At 39.3% G+C, this 22,465-nt stretch overlaps 1 protein-coding gene and 1 non-coding gene across 2 annotated transcripts; one reads left to right on the top strand and one right to left on the bottom strand.

Annotated features, from left to right (window-relative positions):
- The first annotated feature begins 10,274 nt into the window (after positions 1 to 10,274).
- On the top strand, positions 10,275 to 15,461 carry LOC120105094. Its single transcript, XM_039117185.1, has 7 exons — positions 10,275 to 10,770; positions 10,825 to 11,028; positions 11,144 to 11,295; positions 11,448 to 12,914; positions 13,071 to 13,126; positions 13,673 to 13,821; positions 13,921 to 15,461. Exons 1-7 carry the CDS (start codon positions 10,275 to 10,277, stop codon positions 15,459 to 15,461), a joined length of 4,065 nt encoding a protein of 1,354 aa, XP_038973113.1.
- LOC120105095 lies at positions 10,668 to 10,774 on the bottom strand. The gene has a single exon (XR_005507486.1). It is a non-coding gene; the product is annotated as a small nucleolar RNA R71 (small nucleolar RNA).
- Positions 15,462 to 22,465: the final 7,004 nt, after the last annotated feature.

The raw sequence follows: 22,465 nt of genomic DNA, 5'->3' as shown, positions 1-22,465 counted from the left end.
GCTAAACCTGACTTAGCAATCAGAACCTTTCTGATGCTTTGATCTAATCAAACTCTTTGATCCGATCCACCCACAAGACATGATTGACGTCTAGCAACGTATCATGTCTACCCGAAAGATGAGGAATATATTGGACAAATCCAAACATACCCTTCAGTGGCAAGTTACCGTGCAATTCAATCCCTCAGTCATACTACATCCTGAATAAGTGCATGAGTATGGATCAATATCAAACTCAACCACTTATTCATGTCTCTCTTAATCTTTTATATGATAATTCAAACAATGTAACATTAGAAACTCTAACTAATATTCATTTTGCTTTGATCAAAAGGCTTCTTGAATCATCATAAGATTAGAGTAAGTAGGATGTTACCTTTTCTTACTAGAAGTGACTGATTCCTTGTTGACCTACTCACAACCTTCGTACAAAATTCACCATATCCAGAATACCCCGTACACAATGCAATGTCGTGAATGAGGGTAAACCAAAACATAGCTTCAAGTGCACAAGGTACCATGGTGATCTCAGGTCTAAGGATCACTTGCACAACTCCCACTATGAGAACCATCATTTGATAATTAAGTAAGAATCTATAAGATGTTCTCATGGCTGGTCACTTCAGTGAACTCATTCCTCTAATGAGCACCCACATCTTTGTATTAGTATCTCACACAAATGATTGTGAGATCGATCACCCTCTACATCGAGCATACATAAGATGTGCCAGTCTTTCCGGTAATATTGATCCCCGACTCAATATACCAATTTGACTGGAAATATTCTAAATTAGGATTTTAAGATTTTAGGTCTCACTGGTATGATCTCATCATAACCCTAAAACCAATGTCCTAATTTATGGGGTTCATCATCCAATAATAAAACAGATAAGCAATAAATGATGAAACACAATGCCTTTATTGATATATATCGAGTGTCAAAGTACATGATTTGGAGGATTACAAAGAGAAATCCATTAAATGATTGGCTTATAGGGTATCTACTTTTTCAATCTCCCACTTGCACTAAAGCCAATCGCCCTGATATTTTAACCCCATACAATCGAGGTGACGATTGAATTGCTGCTGTGGTAGAGCTTTAGTAAATGGGTCTGCTATATTGTTCTTTGTGCCTACTTGTTCAATCTTGAGGTCTTGTCTTTCGATTATCTCTCGAACAAGGTGGAAGCGTCTCAAAATATGCTTGGATCTATGATGAGACCTTGGTTCCTTAGCCTGTGCAACAGCTCCAGTGTTATCGCAATAAACTGGGACTGGTCCGGCAATCTCAAAAACTACACCCAGCTCTGTGATGAACTTCTTCATCCAGACTGCTTCCTTAGCAGCTTCACTAACAGCTATGTATTCTGCCTCAGTAGTTGAGTCAGCTACAGTTTGCTGTTTGGAACTCTTCCAACTCACAGCTCCACCATTCAAAGTGAAGATATATCCAGAGATTGACTTGCTATCATCTGGATCAGATTGAAAGCTAGAATCTGAATAGCCTTCTAGTTTCAATTCTGATCCTCCATAAATCAGAAAAACATCTCTAGTCCTTCTCAAATATTTGAGAATGCTTTTCACAATTTTTCAATGATCCTCTCCGGGATCTGCCTGAAATCTACTTACCATACCCAAGGCATAAGCTACATCAGGCCTGGTACATAACATATCATACATGATCGACCCTACTGCCGAAGCATAGGAAATAGAACTCATTCTATTCCTCTCTTCAGATGTCTTAGGAGACATCTTCCTAAAGAGTTGTATGCCATGTCCTATGGGTAAGAAACCTTTCTTACTTCCATCCATGCTGAACCTCTTCAGCACATTATCAATGTACCTAGACTGGGACAAACCTAGCATCCTTTTAGATCTATCTCTATAGATCCTTATACCAAGTATATAGGATGCTTCACCTAAGTCTTTCATGGAAAATTTCTTTGATAACCAAGTCTTAACCGATTGCATCATTGAAACATCATTTCCAATGACCAATATATCATCCACATATAATATCAAGAAGACAATAGCACTCTCACTAGTCTTCTTGTACACACAAGGTTCGTCTATATTTTTAATGAAGCCAAACTCTTTGACTATCATGTCAAAATGGATGTTCCAACTCCTAGATGCCTGCTTTAATCCATAAATGGATTTCTTAAGCCTACATACTTGATTTGCTCTCCTTCTTGAGACAAATCCCTCTGGCTGTGTCATATAAACCTCTTCCTCAAGGTGACCATTAAGGAAGGCGGTTTTGACATCCATCTGCCAGATCTCATAATCATTGTATGCAGCTATAGCAAGCATAATCCGAATAGATTTGAGCATAGCTACTGGCGAAAAAGTTTCATCATAATCAATATCTTGTTTTTGCCTTAAACCTTTTGCCACTAGCCTGGCCTTGTAGGTTTCTACTTGGCCATCAGCTCCTATCTTCTTCTTGTATACCCATTTGCACCCTATTGGAATCACTCCCTCAGGTGCATCAACCAAAGTCCACACTTGGTTTGTATACATAGAATCTATCTCGGAATTCATGGCGTCCAGCCATCTGTCAGAGTTCCTACTCTTGACAGCTTCCGAATAGGTCAGAGGGTCATCGTTATCAATGATGTGGGCTTCATCATTCTCAATGATAAATCCATACCTCTCAGGTGCATTTCACACTCTTTCTAACCTTCGGAGAGGAGTAGTGTGTAGTGGCTGTACCTCTTCCATGAGTACATCTGGTTGAGGATTATTATGTGTCTCACCTTGTAGGTCTTGAACTTCATCAAGTTCAATTCTTCTATCCTTGTTCTTTTCTAAGAAAAACTTTTTTTCCAAGAAAGTGGCATGCCTAGCAGCAAATACCTTTTGTTCGGTAGGATCATAGAAGATATATCCTAAACTGTCTTTAGGATAACCTACAAATGTACACTTGTCCGATCTAGTACTTAGCTTATGTCCAAAATTTTTTTTTACATAAGCATGACAACCCCATATCTTAAGATACTTAAGATTAGGTTTCTTTTCTATCCATATCTCATATGGAGTGCTAGATATAGACTTAGATGGTACTCTATTTAATACTAATGCAGCAGTTTTTAGGGCATGTCCCCAGAAGGAAATTGGTAGATTTATGAAGCACATCATGGACCGTACCATATCTAATAAGGTATGATTCCTCCTTTCAACTACACCATTCAATTGTGGCGTATATGGAGGTGTCCATTCAGAGAGTATACCCTTTAATTTAAGATAGTCTAAAAATTCACTAGAAAGGTATTCTCCTCCTCGATCAGATCGAAGGATTTTAATACACTTCCCAGTTTATTTTTCGACCATACTTTGATACTCTTTAAATTTATCAAAGGCTTCGGATTTATTTTTCATTAGATACACAAAACCGAACCTTGATAAGTCATCAGTAAATGTGATGAAGTAAGAGTATCCACCTCTAGCTGGAGTTGACATAGGACCGCACACATCAGTGTGTACGAGTTCTAACAACTCACTTGCCCTTTCTCCATGTCCTGAGAATGGAGACTTGGTCATTTTACCCATAAGACAAGATTCACAAGTTTCTAATGATTCAAAATCATAAGGGTCAAAGAATTTATCTTTATACAACTTGTGTAACCTTGTCTCACTAATATGACCTAATCGGTAATGCCAGAGGAGGGTATTATTAATATTTTCTCTTTTTCTTTTATTATCTTTGCCAATATGAAACATAACATTATTAAGACATAATACCAAAAGACCATTTTCCATAGTGCCATGACAATAATACTCATTAGATAAAGAAATAGAGCAACCATTGCTCTTTCAATTTATTTCGAATCCTTTCTTAAGCAACAAAGGAATTGAAATTACATTTTTAATGATTTTTGGCATAAAATAACAGTTTTCTAGCTTCAAGAACTTTCCAGAGGGTAGCTCTAGTATGTAGGTGCCAACAGCTTCAGCCTGGATGGATTCTCCTCCAGCGCCATATAGCTCGAAGTCATCTTTCTTCAGACTTCTAATTTTCTGCAGTCCATGCAAAGATTTGCATATGTGAGAACCACAACCGATATCCAATACCCATGAATTAGAATTAGAAGAACTTAATGTTATATTGGCATGTAATAAAAACATACCTTTTGATGCAACACTTGCATCAGGCTTCACACTTGCAAGAAAGCTCTTGCAGTTCCTTTTCCAATGCCCCATCTTGCCGCAGTGGAAACAGGTACCGGATCCAGAGATTTTCTTTTCCTTCTTCTTTTTGATGCGACTCTTAGGGTTTAATTTTTTCTTTGAACCCTTATTGCCCGATTTCTTCTTTGAGCTCTCACCAACAAGAAGGATCGGATCCTTGTCCTTCTTGATGTGAGACTCTGCTGTTTTCAGCATATTTAGAAGCTCAGGCAGGGAGGAATTCAGTTTGTTCATGTGATAATTCACAACAAACTGCGAGAATGAGTCGGGTAGTGATTGCAGGATCAAATCCTGACTGAGCTCACTGTCCATAGCAAAGCCAAGTTGACTCAATCGAGTGATCAAGTCTATAACATTTAAACAGTGGTCTTGCATAGACGATCCCTCGATCATTCTAGCACGGAACAACTGCTTAGATATCTCATATCTAGCAGTTCTGCTCTGCTCACCATATAACTCCTTCAAGTTAAGGAGTATGGAGTGAGTATCCATTCTATCATGCTACCTCTGCAATTCATTATTCATAGAAGCAAGCATGATATATTTGACAGTCAAACTGTCATTTTTCCACATACAATATGTGGCCAATTCCTCCTCAGTTGCATCTTCCCCTGCTGACCCTAGGTCAGGGATTTCAAGAATGTAGAAAAGTTTTTCTTGTGTGAGAACAATCTTTAAATTCCTCAACCAGTCCACATAGTTGGGACCAGTCAATTTGTTTGTATCTAAGATACCTCTAAGTGAGGGTGAAGATGCCATTTTTGCAGAATTAATCTATAATTACAAAGAACACTAATATAAGCAGACCAATCATGATGACATGTATTCAATCAGACAAGGACTTTTATCTAATTGTTACTCCTACTATTTTTATCGAATATCATAACCCTCAAGTATGATGAACGAGAAAATACTAATTTTCTTAGTGGGGTTGAGATCCAAATTTCTTATAAAAGACCTTGTGGGAATCACAACAAGCCCTTATAAGTTCAAAGGTAGGAAACTCTTTCCAATTGCATCCCATGCAATTTCCAACTTTATTCTGTCCTCTAGCACGCATATAGTCTTGTGGAAATCACAACAAACTATTGTGTCTAATTAAGTCAAACTCTTCATTTTTATACAGTCATATTTGAATAATGCTGCCCTTGTGGGAATCACAACAAGGCAACATATTAAAATATGCCATATGCATCATATGCACCAAGATATTACAATATCAATACCTAATACTAGCCTTGTGGAAATCACAACAAGCTAGCGTAGATATTGACATAATAATATCTAAGCATGAAGGAAGGACCTTTATAGTATTATATCAGCAATTAGCTTTTCCATGAAGGTCAATCAAATAGTTGGCCAGGTAAGCAGATCGGAGGCTCTCCTTACTTAGTAAGGTCCTAATTAAATAACTACCTGTAGCCTCTTTCCTAGACACCAACTTAGTCAATTGATTCAGAATGGCTCAGCTTAAAGAAATTAACACTACGACTTAATTATGAATTTAGTGAGGACTTTCAAATAGTAGTATCTTACTAACATTAAGCTCAACCATAAAGGACAATCAAATAATTGGCCAGGAAAGCAGGTGGGAGGCACCCCTCACTCAGAGAGTGAGGTCCTAATTAAGTAACCACCTGTGGCTTCCTTCCTAGACACCAACTGAGTCGATTGTTCCAGAATGGGTCAGCCCAAAGTTTTCATACTACTATATTGGTCTCATTGCACATTCTATAATTTAGCACTAGCAATTATACTGTGCTACAACATGAATATAACACTATCTCATGGCATAAACTAATCAAGCAAACAAACAACATAGCTATCTCATAGCATCAAGATAATAGCATGTATTATCATTTGGTTAAAAGGATTAAGGGTGGCTCTGATACCACTGTTGGGTTTCCCAGTGCTCTAGGGCGCAGCGGAAGATACGGGATTATAAAATTTTTTTATAAAATCCATTATATGAAACCCTAATAAGCCAAGATCACCTTAATAGTATAACCAAATAATGTAGAAAATATAATCTTGGTATAGAAGAATACCTATCACGCTATATCCAAGATGTCTGAAGATATCCTAAGGTGCCCAAATATTCACCCTCCGATGTTGATCCACACAGGAATGGGTTCAAGACTCTAGCTCCACCAAAACTTGATTCTAATTGTTCAATCCTTCCAAAGGATTTAATTAGCTGATTTTCCTTCACTTCCTTCTTCCTTTCTACCTCTAAAATATTCATTAGCCTTTTTGTCCTAAAGAAGACCCTCTTGTCTTGGGTTAGGACAAAAGAGAGAGGCTTGTAAGAAAGAAAGGATAAGGGAGAGAGAAGAAGAGACTTTTTCTTTGATGATCTTTAGAACCCCAAGGCACCTCCTTATTTATAAGAGATGGAGGGATGCATCATAAAGGGATGCATCCCATCCACACACCTCATTATGATGAGGCATGTGCCAAGAGAGGCATCCCATCATGATGGGGTGCTAAGGAGAAGGGTGTATCAACTTCTTTCTCATGTCTCCCTCTTAAATCCTGATGATCCAAGGGCCCAAATGCAGTGAACCAAAGCCAATGGTCCAGATCTAGGCGCCATCTAATGGTCCAGATCAAGGCATCATCATCCAGGGTGCCATCCAATGGTCCAGAAGCAAGATGCCATCACCGATGGTCTAGATTCAGGTGCTGAGCAATGGTCCAGATCTTTCATCCAGAGAGCCATCCAGTGGTCTAGATTTAGGCGCTGACCCATGATCCAGATCCTTCATCCAGGAATCCATCCAATGGTCTAGATGAAGGCGCCAACCAGTGGACCAGATCCTTCATCCAGGAAGCCATCCAATAGTCCAGATGAAGGCGCCAACCAGTGGACCAGATCCTTCATCCAAGGAGCGATCCAATGGTCCAGAAGTGAAGGCCCTATCAAACCCAATTCAATTGGGTTTAACCAACTTAAAGAAAACATTAAACCTAATCAAATTAGGTCTAATTAAAGCCAAATGGGTTCCAACTCTTGGCTAACCCATATTAGGTCATGATCTAATCATATTAGATCAACCTAACCTAAGAATCAGATTCGAATTTAATTTGAATCAGAAGCTAGGGTTTGCAACACGTGCTAGCATGTTCATCTTGCAAACATGATCTAATCCAATTAGACCCTTGATCAATTCCCTTGTGTGTGACCCATTAGGTTCCTTATCTTAGCCAGCAGTAGGTGCAGGTGCAAGTTGACCTAACCTGATTAGAATACCTCTAATCCAATTTAGGTTCAATTTAGTGCTAAACCTGACTTAGCAATCAGAACCTTTCTGATGCTTTGATCTAATCAAACTCTTTGATCCGATCAACCCACAAGACATGATTGACATCTAGCAACTTATCATGTCTACCCGAAAGATGAGAAATGTATTGGACAAATCCAAACATACCATTCAGTGGCAAGTTACCGTGCAATTCAGTAGCTCAGTCATACTACATCCTGAATAAGTACATGAGTATAGATCAATATTAAACTCAATCACTTATTCATGTCTCTCTCAATCTTTTATATGATAATTCAAACAATGAAACATTAGAAACTCTTTCTAATATTCATTTTGCTTTGATCAAAAGCTTCTTGAATCATCATAAGATTAGAGTAAGTAGGATGTTACCTTCTCTTATTAGAAGTGACTGATTCCTTGTTGACCTACTCACGACCTTCGTACAAAATCCACCATATCCAGAATACCCCGTACACAATGCAATGTCGTGAATGAGGGTAAACCAAAACATATCTTCAAGTGCATAAGGTACCATGGTGATGTCAGGTCTAAGGATCACTTGCACAACTCCCACTATGAGAACCATCTTTTGATAATTAAGTAAGAATCCATAAGATGTTCTCATGGCTGGTCACTTCAGTGAACTCATTCCTCTAATGAGCACCCACATCTTTGTATTAGTGTCTCACACAAGTAATTATGAGATCAATCACCCTCTACATCGAGCATACATAAGATGTGCCAGTCTTTTCGGTAATATTGATCCCCGACTCAATATACCAATTTGGCTGGGAATATTCTAAATTAGAATTTTAGAATTTTAGGTCTCACTGGTATGATCTCATCATAACCCTAAAACCAATGTCCTAATTTATGGGGTTCATCATCCAATAATAAAACAGATAAGCAGCAAATGATGAAACACAATGCCTTTATTGATATATATCGAGTGTCAAAGTACATGATTTGGAGGATTACAAAGAGAAAGCCATCAAATGATTGGCTTATAGGGCATCTACTCTTTCACCATCGTGCCATGCATGGCACGTTTCCCCCATCCCCAGCGTGCCAGCTGATGTGGGAATTTATTTCACACATTTTTTTAGTCTTAATTATTTTGTTTTAGAGTGTTTTGTATATTCTTAGCTCATTTGTCTAGAATTTAGGTGTCTTTTACATTTATTGAATTCGGTTGAAATTGGGCTGGTCTAGTCAATTCAGAACACTATTTGGTTTTTGGATTCTAACTGGAGCTACAGACTTCCTTTTCATATGTTGTTTAGCTTGCTAGAAAGATAAGAGGTAGACCTAAAACTTTTATGAAGATCACAAAACCAATTTCTGCAGTTTTGAAGTCCAAAACTTAGCCGAAACGGAGAAGGCCGAATCTGTCCAGAATTTTACTGCGGCCCAGACCCTATTTCGGTTTTTAGCTTGTATATGGAGTTATATAAGTCAGAATAATGCAAACCCAGGTGCGTTGGAAAGCTGAGAACGAGATCTAAAATTTTCGTGAAGGGTCAAACTCCAAAGTATATAGTTTTAGTGCTCTAAATTTAGCTGGAAGTCGAGTCTAAAAATCAGCCTAGAATTTTGGGATTTCAGCTAGCAGATAGGGAGGAAATCTGTTTTAAAATTTTAAAAAAAGGGGAATTCCGAGAAGAGGAGGGGGGCCAGCAGATACGAAGAGGAGGAGAAGCAGAAAAAAAAGAAAAAATGCAGAGAATCTGAAATTCTGAGAGGAGAAAAAGCTAGAAATTTCGAGAGAAAGAAAAAGCTGGAATTCTGGGAGAAAGAACGGAACAGAGGATTTTTGCAAATACAGAGTTCTTTTCCTTTCTTTATATATATTTTTTTATTTTTTTTATTATTTGCGGAATTGTTATTAAGAATGTTGAATGCGAATTTATGTTTGAGAAATAATGGGATTGATTTATTAGTTATGTTTTGCTAGTTTTCTTATCCTAGGGCTAGGACGTAGTCATTGAAGTTTTGATATGAATTGAGTATGGTTGTATTGAACATCTTTTGTTAATTGTAATTTGATGATTTCGGTTTTCATTCTTGCAATTTACTGGCCATGAATTGCATGCTTAAGATGTTGAATGAAGTAACGAAAGTTGAAATTCAATATTAGTTGGTGAATTTATCAAACATTGGTGGTGTAGTTTAGAAATAAATGCACACCCTTGTGACCTACAATCAAGAATTTCACAGATCATAATGAATTTATATTAATTTCTATGATCACGAAAGTAGACATAGGATTAATATAGGTATAGGTGTTATGCCTTGAAAGAGGATATCACATAGAAAAAAGGGATTCGGTCATTGTAATTAGCAGAATATTAACAATCAGATCTAAATTCATTGAAGGAATTCAATTGATGAAATCCAAGCCCTAGGAACCTTTCATATTTGATTTTTCAGGTCAAGAAATTGCAGTCAGTCACATCAATTTGGGGTCGTCTAAATAATATAGAAAATTTATATATTGGTACTTGAATCGCCTCCTTGTGGAAACGATACTCTTTTTGCCCTATTCTACTTGTCATGACCTATGCACTTGTGGTAGAGTCTAGGGACTATCAAGTTTTTGGCGCCGTTGCCGGAGAGGATTGTTTTCAATATCAATACAAATAATTTTCTGCATTAATTTTGATTGTTTTATTCTTTTTGTTAATTTACGTTTTCTATATTTAGTGTATGCCACGAAACTGTGAGCTAATTGAGCCTTTTGATCCAGAAATTGAGAGAACCCTACGAGCATTAAGGAAACAACAAAGATTAGAGCTAAAGCAAAAACAAGCAGTAGCTATGGCAGATAACCAAGATAACCAGAATAAAAGGTTGTTGAGTGACTATGCAGTGCCGAATGTCAATGGTGCTCAACCCAGTATTGTGAGACCTACAGTCAATGCTAATAATTTTGAGATTAAGCCTGGTCTCATCCAGATGGTGCAGCAGGAGCAGTTTGGTGGAGGACCTGCTGAGGATCCACATGCACACCTTGCCAATTTCTTGGAGATTTGTGATACAATCAAGATGAATGGAGTTAGTGATGATGCTATTCGACTCCGACTTTTTCCATTTTCTCTAAAGGATAAAGCCAAGGCCTGGTTGAATTCCAAAGCGCCTAACTCTTTCACCATCTGGAATGCCTTGTCACAAGCTTTTCTGAGTAAGTATTTTCCCCCAGGTAAGACTGCCAAACTTAGAAATGATATTACCAGTTTTGCTCAGTTTGATGGTGAATCTTTGTATGAAGCCTGGGAGAGGTTTAAGGATTTGCAGAGGAAGTGTCCACATCATGGTCTTCCTGACTAGCTGATTGTACAGACTTTCTATAATGGATTAATACATTCAGTTAGAATTACCATAGATGCAGCTGCAGGAGGTACTTTAATGAGTAAGTCAATAGAAGAGGCATATGAGTTGTTAGAAGAAATGGCCTCTAACAATTATCAGTGGTCTAATGAAAGAGGTATGCCTAAGAAAGTTCCAGGTATGTATGATGTAGATGGCATAAACATGTTGAATGCCAAGGTTGATTCTCTAGTAAAAATGTTCGGTAAGCTGGGTAATGTGAATTCCGTTTCTAGTCCTGTATTGAGTTGTGATTGCTGTCGAGGAGCTCACATGAGTTCTGATTGTATGCAGGTTCAATTTGTGTCTAATTATAACAGGCAGCAGCAGCAGAACAACCCTTATTCCAACACATACAACCCAGGCTGGAGGAATCATCCCAACTTTTCATGGAAAGATCAAGGTAACCAAGGTAGCAGTTCTAGACCTCTCCATCCTCCTGGTTTCCAACCAAGACCATCCCAACCAGAAAGTAAGCAGTCTTGGGAGATAGCTATTGAGAAGTTAGCCAGTTCGGAGAGATTTGAGAGACTGAAAGCAAATGTTGACCAGTTGGCAAGTTCCAATAGAAATGTGGAGGTGCAATTGGGGCAGTTAGCCAATTCCATCAATTCTCGTGGATAGGGTAATTTGCCTAGTAAGACAGAGGTCAATCCGAAGGAGCATTGCAAGGCAGTCACCTTGAGAAGTGGTAAGCAACTTGGTCAGGTAAGTGGTGAGACTATAGTTGGTGATGAAGTAGACTATGATGAGGTGAGCAAGAAGGTCAATGAAGAAGTTGAGGACCTAGCCAAGACAACATCCCCACTACCACTAGTCAAACCTTATGTTCCTCCCATTCCTTTTCCTCAAAGGCTTAAGCAGAATAAAATTGATCAACAGTTTGAGAAATTTTTGAAAGTGTTTAGGCAGCTTCACATTAATATTCCTTTTGCAGACGCCTTAGCACAAATTCCTGCATATACAAAATTTTTAAAGGAGATCATGTCTAAGAAGAGGAAATTGGAAGATTTCGAGACCATTGCCTTGACGGAGGAATGCAGTGCCATTATCCAGAATAAGCTTCCACCAAAGCTAAGAGATCCAGGGAGTTTTTCTATTCCTTGTACTATAGGTGATGTTGATTTTTCTAGAGCTTTATGTGATTTAGGTGCTAGTGTTTTACTAATGCCTTTATCTGTGTCTAGGAAGCTTGGATTGAAGGAGTTGAAGCCTACTACCATCTCTTTGCAGCTAGCTGATCGATCGGTCAAATATCCTTTGGGTGTTCTTGAGAATGTGCTGATCAAGGTAAAGAAGTTTATCATTCCGGTTGATTTTATTGTTTTGGAGATGGAAGAAGACACCGAGATCCCTATCATTTTAGGCCGGCCCTTTCTAGCCACAGCTGGAGCTATCATAGATATTAAGAATGGTAGGTTGACTTTGAAGGTTGGTGAAGAAGAGGTAGAGTTTAATTTATTTGAAGCTACTAAATATCCTTCTTTTACTGATCATGTTTTTCGAGTTGATGTTGTAGATGAGTCGACCAGAGAGGTTTTTAGGGCTGAAAATACTAAAGAACCTCTTGAGACTTGTTTAGTGAGTGCAGGGACAAGTAAAGATGATAATCTAGAGGTTGCTAAAGTGGCGTGTGCATTAGAGGCTACATGTCCTAAGCTAAAAAAGAGAGGTATTTATTTTGAGGATATCGGCAAAGGTAAGCCACCCCCTCCCCCTTCTAATGTGCAAGCACCAGTTCTGGAGTTGAAGCCATTACCCTCACATCTCAGGTATGCATTTTTAGGTGAAAATAATACTTTGCCTGTGATTGTGAGTACTTCTTTGTCTGGTGAGCAACTTGACAAATTGATACGTATTTTGAGATTGAGAAAAAAAGCCATAGGATGGACTATATCAGACCTTAGAGGAATTAGCCCTTCATTGTGTATGCATAGAATTTTAATGGAGGATAACCATAAACCTATAGTTGAAAATCAGAGACGGTTAAATCCTAACATGAAAGAAGTAGTTAGGGCTGAAGTTCTTAAATGGTTAGATGCAGGGATTATTTATCCTATATCTGATAGTTCATGGATTAGTTCAGTGCAGGTAGTACCTAAAAAGGGTGGGATGACTGTGGTGCATAATGAAAATAATGAATTAATTCCCACTACGACAGTAACTGGGTGGAGAGTCTGCATAGATTATAGAAAACTTAATAGTGTTACCCGTAAGGATCATTTTCCTTTACCTTTTCTTGATCAGGTGCTTGAGAGACTTGCTGGGTATGCGTATTACTATTTTTTAGATGGTTATTCAGGGTATAACCAGATTTCTATATCCTCCGAAGATCAAGAAAAGACCACCTTCACTTATCCTTATGGTACTTTTGCATTTCGTAGGATGCCTTTTGGTTTGTGTAATGCACCTGCTATATTTCAACGTTGCATGATGGCTATTTTCTCTAATTTTGTTGAAAAGATCATGGAGGTTTTCATAGATGATTTTTCTGTTTTTGGATCTTCTTTTGATAGTTGTTTAGATAATTTGTCTCGAGTTTTGCAGCGCTGTGAGGAGACCAATTTGGTCTTGAATTGGGAGAAATGTCATTTTATGGTGCAGGAAGGTATTGTTTTGGGCCACAAAATTTCAGCAAGAGGCCTTGAAGTGGACCGAGCAAAAATAGAAATTATTGAAAAATTGCCACCACCTACAAATGTTAAGGGAGTTAGAAGTTTTCTTGGTCACACAGGATTTTACCGGCATTTTATTAAGGATTTCTTTAAAATTTCTAAACCTCTTTGTAATCTGTTGAATAAGGATGTTGTGTTTGATTTTGATAAGGACTGTTTGAATGCTTTTAACAGGTTAAAGCAAGAGTTGGTGTCAGCACCAATTATGGAAGCCCCAGATTGGAGTTTGCCTTTTGAGCTAATGTGTGATGCTAGTGATTTCGCTTTGGGTGCTATTCTCGGCCAGAGAAAAGACAGGAAGTTGCATGTTATATATTATGCTAGTAGAGTTTTAAATAATGCACAGTTGAATTATGCAACTACTGAAAAAGAATTGCTTGCTGTTGTGTTTGCTTTTGACAAGTTTCGATCTTATCTTGTAGGTTCCAAGGTGATCGTATATACGGACCATTCAGCAATCAAGTACTTGCTGAAAAAGAAAGATGCCAAACCGCGCTTGATTCGGTGGGTGCTGTTGCTTCAAGAATTTGATCTTGAGATTCGAGACAAGAGAGGCATGGAGAATGTGGTGGCAGATCACTTGTCTAGATTAGAGGGGCAGTCAAGAGCAGATGAGGTGCCCATTAATGAAAGCTTTCCAGATGAGCAGTTGTTGGTAGTTTCAGTCATCCCCTGGTATGCTGATTTCGTGAACTATTTGGTGAGTGGCATTGTTCCCCCTGATTTGAGCTATCATCAGAAGAAAAAGTTTTTGAGGGATGTGAAGCATTATTTTTGGGAAGAACCGCTACTCTATAAACACTGTGCAGATGGGATGATTAGAAGATGTGTGCCCCAAGATGAGATGCAGGATATACTTGACCATTGCCATTCCTTGGAGTGTGGTGGACATTTCAGTACCTCTAATACAGTTGCAAAGGTATGGCAGTCTGGTTTTTGCTGGCCGACCATGTATCAAGATACTAGACAATATGTGAGCATGTGTGATAGATGTCAAAGGGTTGGCAACATTTCAAAAAGGAATGAGATGCCCTTGACCAATATCCTGGAGGTTGAACTGTTTGATTTATGGGGAATTGATTTCATGGGCCCATTTCCTTCTTCCTTCAATAATCAGTACATTCTGGTAGCAGTGGTTTATGTGTCTAAATGGGTTGAAGCTACTGCAACTCAGACTAATGACTCTCGGGTGGTGATGAGATTTGTGAAGAAAAATATTTTTTCAAGATTTGGTGTGCCGAGAGCTATTATTAGTGATGAAAGCTCTCATTTTTGTAATCGGTCATTTGAGGTTTTGTTGAAGAAATATGGGGTTACTCATAAGGTGGTACTTGCCTATCATCCCCAAACAAATGGGCAAGTGGAACTTGCAAATAGGGAATTGAAGCAAATTTTGAAGAAAACTGTGAGCAATTCAAGAAAGAATTGGGCAAATAAGTTAGATGATGCACTTTGGGCCTATAGGACAGCTTTCAAGACACCTTTGGGTATGTCTCCTTACAGACTTGTCTTTGAAAAGTCTTGTCACTTACCAGTGGAATTAGAACACAGGGCCTATTGGGCAATCAAGGAGTTGAACATGGATTTGAAAGCTGCGGGAGAAAAAAGATTGTTACAGTTGAGTGAGTTGGAGGAGTTTAGGTTGGATGCTTATGAAAATACTCGGATTTACAAGGAAAAGACAAAGCATTGGCATGACAAACATCTTCAGATTAGAAACTTCGAAATTGGGCAGCAAGTATTACTCTTCAACTCAAGACTTAAGTTATTTCCAGGCAAGCTTCGTTCTAGGTGGTCTGGCCCATTCACGGTAACGAAAGTGTATCCATATGGTGCTGTTGAGGTGCGTAGTGAGGTCACTGGTGCATTCAAGGTTAATGGGCAGCGTTTGAAGCCTTATCTTACTAGTAATGCGGTTCCTAAAGGAGTGATTTACTCATTGAAGAATCCTACCTATGGTTGATGGTGTGGAAGTCAAGCTAATGACTGTAAACAAGCGCTTCTTGGGAGGCAACCCAACCACAAAAAAAAAAAAAAAAATTCCTTTCTTTTGTCTTTTGTTATATGTTCTAATTGTTGTTTTTATTTAAGTCTTTGAATAATTATTGTTGTGACCCCTTTCTTTTTGGTTGTGTTGTGTAGGTGCAGAAAAATCAAGCAAGAAGCTAGTTCGTGTTCAATTCAGTCGGACATTCATTGTGTTCAGCCTTGCTAAAAGGGGAGTATTAGTCTTCCATTTTTCTTTGCTTTCACATTGAGGACAATGTGCAAATTAAGTTTGGGGGAGTGGATATTTGATTATGCTGAATGCTAGTATTGGTTATGTTTGTTTGAGAAAGAAAATTTTTTTGAAATTCTGGTTTGTTCACTTTCATGCAAGTTAATTGGTGATCATATCTATGTCTTCCAAACCAAATTTTTATATGAAAGATTAGGAGAAATGAACATGCATTTGCACTTGTGTGAGACTTATCTAGGATCAACATTACACTTTTGGGTTCTTTATTGTGTTTAAGCATTGAATTTTGATTTAGGATAGGCAATATCTTATAAAGCAAGAGTAAGCATATTTGTTTTCCTTTGGGATTATTGAAGTACATCTTTCCTTGCAAAGTTGTATGAGTTGTGTGATTATGCATAAAAGATGAGTGTGATGCTTTTCTTGTGATTATCCCCTTTGATCTAGTCCTAAACAAGGTTTAAGTAAATAGAGTGATAATGATTAGACAGTCGAATAAATAAATGTGTACAAAGTTCTTTCTACTCCAATGTGTTGAGTTGCTTAGTAACTAGGGGTATTCATCACCAATGTTTACTTTTACGTCAAACGGCAACTTGAAATATGAGTATGCAAAAGCACTTTAAGTATGTGACTTGTTGAGTAACCGGGTGCATCCATCACAAATGCTTGTATTCGCGTCAAAAGGCAAGTGACAACTTAAAGACAAAGAATAATTTGCAACAAAAAAAAAAAAAACTCTCTAGTTTGCTACCTTGTTTGTAGTAGTGAGAAGGGGTGATTGCAGGTTGAGTTGTTACATGATTCAATTGTGTTGGTCGCATGATAAATATGATTGAGTTTGGAATTATATATGGATATTTGATCTAGAGAATGTGAGTATGCTTAGTTTTCCTTCATTTGCTATTATTTACGCACTAAGTTGAAGATTTGATGTTTGCATGATAGGTCCTTTGGGTGTGATGAGTTGAGCCTGACTATGGTTATTGTCCTTTGTTTTTATGGTTTTTCTTTTGCTTGAGGACAAGCAAGCATTCAATTTTGGGGGTATTTGATGTGGGAATTTATTTCACATATTTTCTTAGTCTTAATTATTTTGTTTTAGAGTGTTTTGTATGTTCTTAGCTCATTTGTCTAGAATTTAGGTGTCTTTTACATTTATTTAATTCTTAAAAATTCTTGGTATTTTGTAGGTGTTTAATTATTGAATTCGGTTGAAATTGGGCTGGTCTAGTCAATCCAGAATACTATTCGGTTTTTGGATTCTAACTGGAGCTACAGACCTCCGTTTCATATGTTGTTTAGCTTGCTGGAAAGATAAGAGGTAGACCTAAAACTTTTATGAAGATCACAAAACCAATTTCTGCCGTTTTGAAGTCCAAAACTTAGCCGAAACGGAGAAGTCTGAATCTGTCCAGAATTTTACTGCGGCCCAGACCCTGTTTCGGTTTTCAGCTTGTATATGGAGTTATATAAGTTAGAATAATGCAAACCCAGGTGCATTGGAAAGCTGAGAACGAGATCTAAAACTTTTGTGAAGGGTCCAACTCCAAAGTATATCGTTTTGGTGCTCTAAATTCAGCTGGGAGTCGAGTCTAAAAATCAGCCTAGAATTTCGGGATTTCAGCTAGCAGATAGGGACGAAATCTGTTTTAAAATTAAAAAAAAAAGGGGAATTCCGAGAAGAGGAGGGGGGCCAGCAGATACGAAGAGGAGGAGAAGCAAAAAAAAAGAAAAAATGTAGAGAATCTGAAATTCCGAGAGGAGAAAAGCTAGAAATTCCGAGAGGAAGAAAAAGCTGGAATTCTGGGAGAAAGAACGGAACAGAGGATTTTTGCAAATACAGAGTTCTTTTCCTTTCTTTATATATATTTTTTTATTTTTTTTATTATTTGCGGAATTGTTATTAAGAATGTTGAATGCGAATTTATGTTTGAGAAATAATGGGATTGATTTATTAGTTATGTTTTGCTAGTTTTCTTATCCTAGGGCTAGGACGTAGTCATTGAAGTTTTGATATGAATTGAGTATGGTTGTATTGAACATCTTTTGTTAATTGTAATTTGATGATTTCGGTTTTCATTCTTGCAATTTACTGGCCATGAATTGCATGCTTAAGATGTTGAATGAAGTAACGAAAGTTGAAATTCAATATTAGTTGGTGAATTTATCAAACATTGGTGGTGTAGTTTAGAAATAAATGCACACCCTTGTGACCTACAATCAAGAATTTTACAGATCATAATGAATTTATATTAATTTCTATGATCACGAAAGTAGACATAGGATTAATATAGGTATAGGTGTTATGCCTTGAAAGAGGATATCACATAAAAAAAAGGAATTCGGTCATTGTAATTAGCAGAATATTAACAATCAGATTTAAATTCATTGAAGGAATTCAATTGATGAAATCCAAGCCCTAGGAACCTTTCATATTTGATTTTTCAGGTCAAGAAATTGCAGTCAGTCACATCAATTTGGGATCGTCTAAATAATATAGAAAATTTATAAATTGGTACTTGAATCGTCTCCTTGTGGAAACGATATTTTTTTTGTCCTATTCTACTTGTTATGACCCATGCACTTATGGTAGAGTCCAGGGACTATCACCAGCCAGCAGCCAATTTCTAGGGATCTCGTGACAGCCCAATTGTGTATTTCCAGCTCCCAATCGAACGCAGCTCAGCCTTCCATTTTCACCAGGAGCAACTGCCGATCCCAGCTGCCGTTCCGCGTCCTCTGCGTCCCAGCCTCCTCCCAGCGATCCCGCAGCATCCAGCCTTCCGTGATCAACGTTCTCGGCGATCACGCGTCAAGCTCTTCTTCTTCCGCAATGATCCCAACCTCCACCGCGGCCGTGATCGGCTCCTCCCTGCATCCCAGCAGCCGGTAATCCAGCTCCTTCCGCCCGACTGCAAGCATGAGATCAGCCCCCTTCCCAAATCTGCACCGTCTCAGCCCGTGCGAAAAAAGGGAAGGAGCAATGGACCAGCAAGCCGTGATCCAGCCAACCGGTGAAGCTCCCGGAGCCCCAACGATCCCGTGATCCAATCATTCCTCTTCCATAATCAACATTCCCACGGATCCCACGTCCGTTCCATGCCGGATCAGCTCCTCCCAGCACCCACGGCGTCTTTCCCGTTCCTCGCCATCAAGGAGCTGCTCCAGCCCCGCATCCAAGGATCACGCATCCGTTTGCATTCCGCCCCAGTAATCACGCGTCCGTCTTCCTCTTCCGCTTCATCATCGGCATCTTCCGAGTTCCAGCCATCCACGTGCTTGCTGGGGATCTATATAAGGGAGCCATCGGCAGGAAACAAAGGGGGGAGAGAGGGGAGTTCTCGGTTGGGATAGGGGCCAAGAAACAAGGGAGGTGGTCAGCTGGTTCAAGAGGAAAAAGGGGGTTCTCGGCTCGGTTGAAGGAAGAAGAAAGGCTATGTTGTCAGAAGAAAAGGGAAGAAACAGAGCATGGCTCTATTTCTTTTAGTCCTTGTTTTCTTTTTTTTATTTGCAGAAGAAAAGAAGCATTAGGCTTCATCTTCAATTTTTTTACTTCTGTAATCATTTCTTGTTATGAAATTTTTAATTTTTATTTTATGAAATCCGTGTCTAAGATTCAGTTTAATTTCTGCAATTTATTTTATGCATTTTGGAATTCTTAGTTTTAAGATAACTCTAAAATTTTTCTTTGCTATTCGATCTGCAGTTTTCATTTATATTATGTCTTCAGGAATCAATCCCTACTCTGCATTAGAATTCAATTGCAAGTTTTCTTTCTCTTCTTTGTTTATTTTCAAATAGAAAACATTCTCTGATTGACTAGAGAATCATTCCACATCCCCGAAGTAATGTTTTTCTTTTATCATTCAAAAATCAATTTCAAATCTTAGTGAACGTTTTAATTTTTATGCAACTCCAATCGCCTCCCTGTGGATCGACCTCTTACAACCGCTATTCTTCGAGTAGAACAGGTAAGAGTAAAATTAATTTAAACTTTGTTTGTTGGTTCTAACAACGATCTGTTTAGCATATTTTTAGGTAAATAGGAATCGGACGAACAACTATGGCCAACACCATCGAAAAGAAATCCGCAATAGACTCGGATTCTTGCATTCGTATACCTTCAAAATCTCCTCGTAGCATTTGAAAGCGTACTTTCTTCACTTTATCAACTCCTTGGTAGGAGTTTTGTAAGATCTCCCATGTTTGCTTGGCGGTGGTCGCATTAGCCACTCTCTCAAACATGGCTTCATCCAAACATTGATGGATGAGGGTGAGAGCTTGTTGGCCCTTTTTCCACATTCTGGGTAGAGCCTCCCTTTGAGCAGGACTTATCAAAGCTTCTTCACGAGGCTCCTCATAGCTTCTATCCACAATCTCCTACACATCTTGCGATCCAAGCAAAGCTTTCATACGAATGCACCAATTCTCATAATTCTCTTTTGTAAGGCGAGGGAATTAAAATGGAAAGGTAGAATTGGCCATCTCCAGGATCAAAAAACTGGAGCTCTGATATCAGTTTGTTGGAAATATAGGAAGAGAGATTAGAGAGGAAAGGATGGAGAGGAAGAATACTTCAGATTTTTTCTATTAACTTTGGCTCTTGCCTTGCTTACAAAACTAAAAGACTTATATGGTATTTATAAGACTTCTAGGGACATGAATAAACCCAAATACATGAACCACTTAAATATACATAGAAAATCCAAAAGACATAAACCACTTAAATGCACATAGAAAATCCAAAAGATATGAACTACTTAAATACATATACATGAATCACCACTCTCAAGGTGACCTTTCACATATTCATGAATCCTCCCACAAATCATTCATTAAATTAAGTTTATCTTCTCAACAGACGGCTCCGTGGGGGGCACGGGGTTCAATTGCGGTCCAAGGAAGGGAAGCTTGGCGCCGGCTCCATCGTCAGCCAGTGAACTTTCCGGGGCGTAGGGGAGGGCCCATAGGCCGGTCTCGCCGGTAGCGTGCGGCGAAAGATCGGGGCATCACCGGCTTCCCACAACAAAGTATTTTGCTTTGATTCTTATAACCACTCTGTGTGTAGGTTCTTCTCTGTCTACGGCGGACAGCTCCGTGAGGGGCACGGGGTTCAACTACGGTCCGAGGAGGGGAAGTTTTGCGTCGGCTCCATCATCAGCCAGGGAACCCTCCGAGGCACAGGGGTGGGCCTAGAGGCCGATCTTGCCGATGGCGTGTGGAGGAAGATCAGGGCATCACCGGCTTCCTACAACCAAGCATTACTGGAGTGTACAGATCCCTCCCTCTACTTTGTTTTCCTCTAACCACTCTGTGTGCAGGGTCGACGAGCCGATGGATTAGCAGGCGGGCTCATCGGGGACAAAGCCTATGAGGAAGAGGACATCAACACCGTGGAGGCCGACGAAAGCTTCTAGCCGAAAACGACTGGAGGCCGACGAAGATTTCCCACGTGGTCCACCAGTGCCGGCGCAAGATCCTCACCGGCGTAGACAACGAGCTCTTCCGGAGTTGTTTGACGAGCAAGAGGACGAGGCGGTCTTTAGAGCTTTCGATGGACCACGCCTGAACCCAGGTGAACGTGGCTTCGGTGGGGGCGAACGGAATTGGAGAAACTTCAACCGCAGACTTTCCATCGGGGGCTTGGCTTTCGACCGTCGATTCCCTGATGAATATGGGCTATTCGATGAAGCCCACGAACTACATCCATGGAGGAATAGGGACTATGTGGAATTTAGGCATGAACGATGGAATGCATAACCCGCGGGAAACAGGCTCCCTCGGGGCGTTCTTGATGGGGGCTCCTCTAATTTCAGATTGAAGGTGGACCTTTCTGCATTTAGCGGCAATCTTCACGTTGAGGGATTTTTGGATTGGTTGGGTGAAGTAGAAAAATTCTTCGATTACATGGAGATCCTGGATCAGAAGAAGGTGAAGTTGGTCGCGTACAAATTGAGGGGTGGAGCCTCTGCATGGTGGGAACAATTGCAACATAACCGTCTGTGGCAAGGGAAGATACAGATCACGACCTGGCGCAAGATGAAGCAACATCTGTATGGTCAATGAGTTCAACCGTCTCAACATCCATAACAATCTGTCAGATTACGAACAGACGTTGTATCATCAATATCAAAATTGCAGATATGGCTCCAGGATGGTGACCGAGTACACGGATGAGTTCAACCGTCTCAACGTCCATAACAATCTGCCAAAAACAGAAAATCAGCAAGTGACCAGGTACATTGGGGGATTGAAACTGGTGATCCGAGATCAGGTAGATCTACATCCGGTATGGAGCCTATCGGAAGCCACAAGTTTGGCCCTAAAGCTCGAGGCCCAAGCAACACGGAGGGCGAACCAACCCACGAGTCGGACAATTTCCTCGGACTCCCTCATGGCAAAGCAGAAGGCCGTTGATGTGGCCGCCACTTCGGGCCAACCGCCACCAATGTCCACGACCAAAGGAAATGGAAATTTCAACAAATAGTCAGTGGCCCCAAAAGGTAAGAGAAATTCCTATGAAAAACCAATGCCCTTAATGTTGGGAATTGTATCCTAAATGTCAATCGTCAGCATATTGATGATTGAATATTGTAAATAAATTGACAAATTAATAAAGTATTATTTGGCATTATTCATCATTTCATCTTCAAATGAACTCTTATATGATGAAGTCCTTAGGACTTATGTTATGATAAAGGAGGATTTATCTTTGAGTCCTTAAA

The sequence above is a fragment of the Phoenix dactylifera genome, unplaced genomic scaffold (assembly GCF_009389715.1).
Source record: "Phoenix dactylifera cultivar Barhee BC4 unplaced genomic scaffold, palm_55x_up_171113_PBpolish2nd_filt_p 000189F, whole genome shotgun sequence".
NCBI lineage: Eukaryota > Viridiplantae > Streptophyta > Magnoliopsida > Arecales > Arecaceae > Phoenix > Phoenix dactylifera.
This window is presented reverse-complemented; position numbering and strand designations above follow the sequence as displayed.

Coding starts and splice junctions, on each gene's coding strand:
- LOC120105094 (XM_039117185.1), top strand. CDS start 10,275: ATGGCAGATAACCAAGATAACCAGAATAAAAGGTTGTTGAGTGACTAT. Junction 13,127..13,672: donor TTTTTAGATGGTTATTCAGG/GTATAACCAGAT, acceptor TGCTTTTAACAG/GTTAAAGCAAGAGTTGGTGT. Junction 13,822..13,920: donor GCATGTTATATATTATGCTA/GTAGAGTTTTAA, acceptor CTTATCTTGTAG/GTTCCAAGGTGATCGTATAT.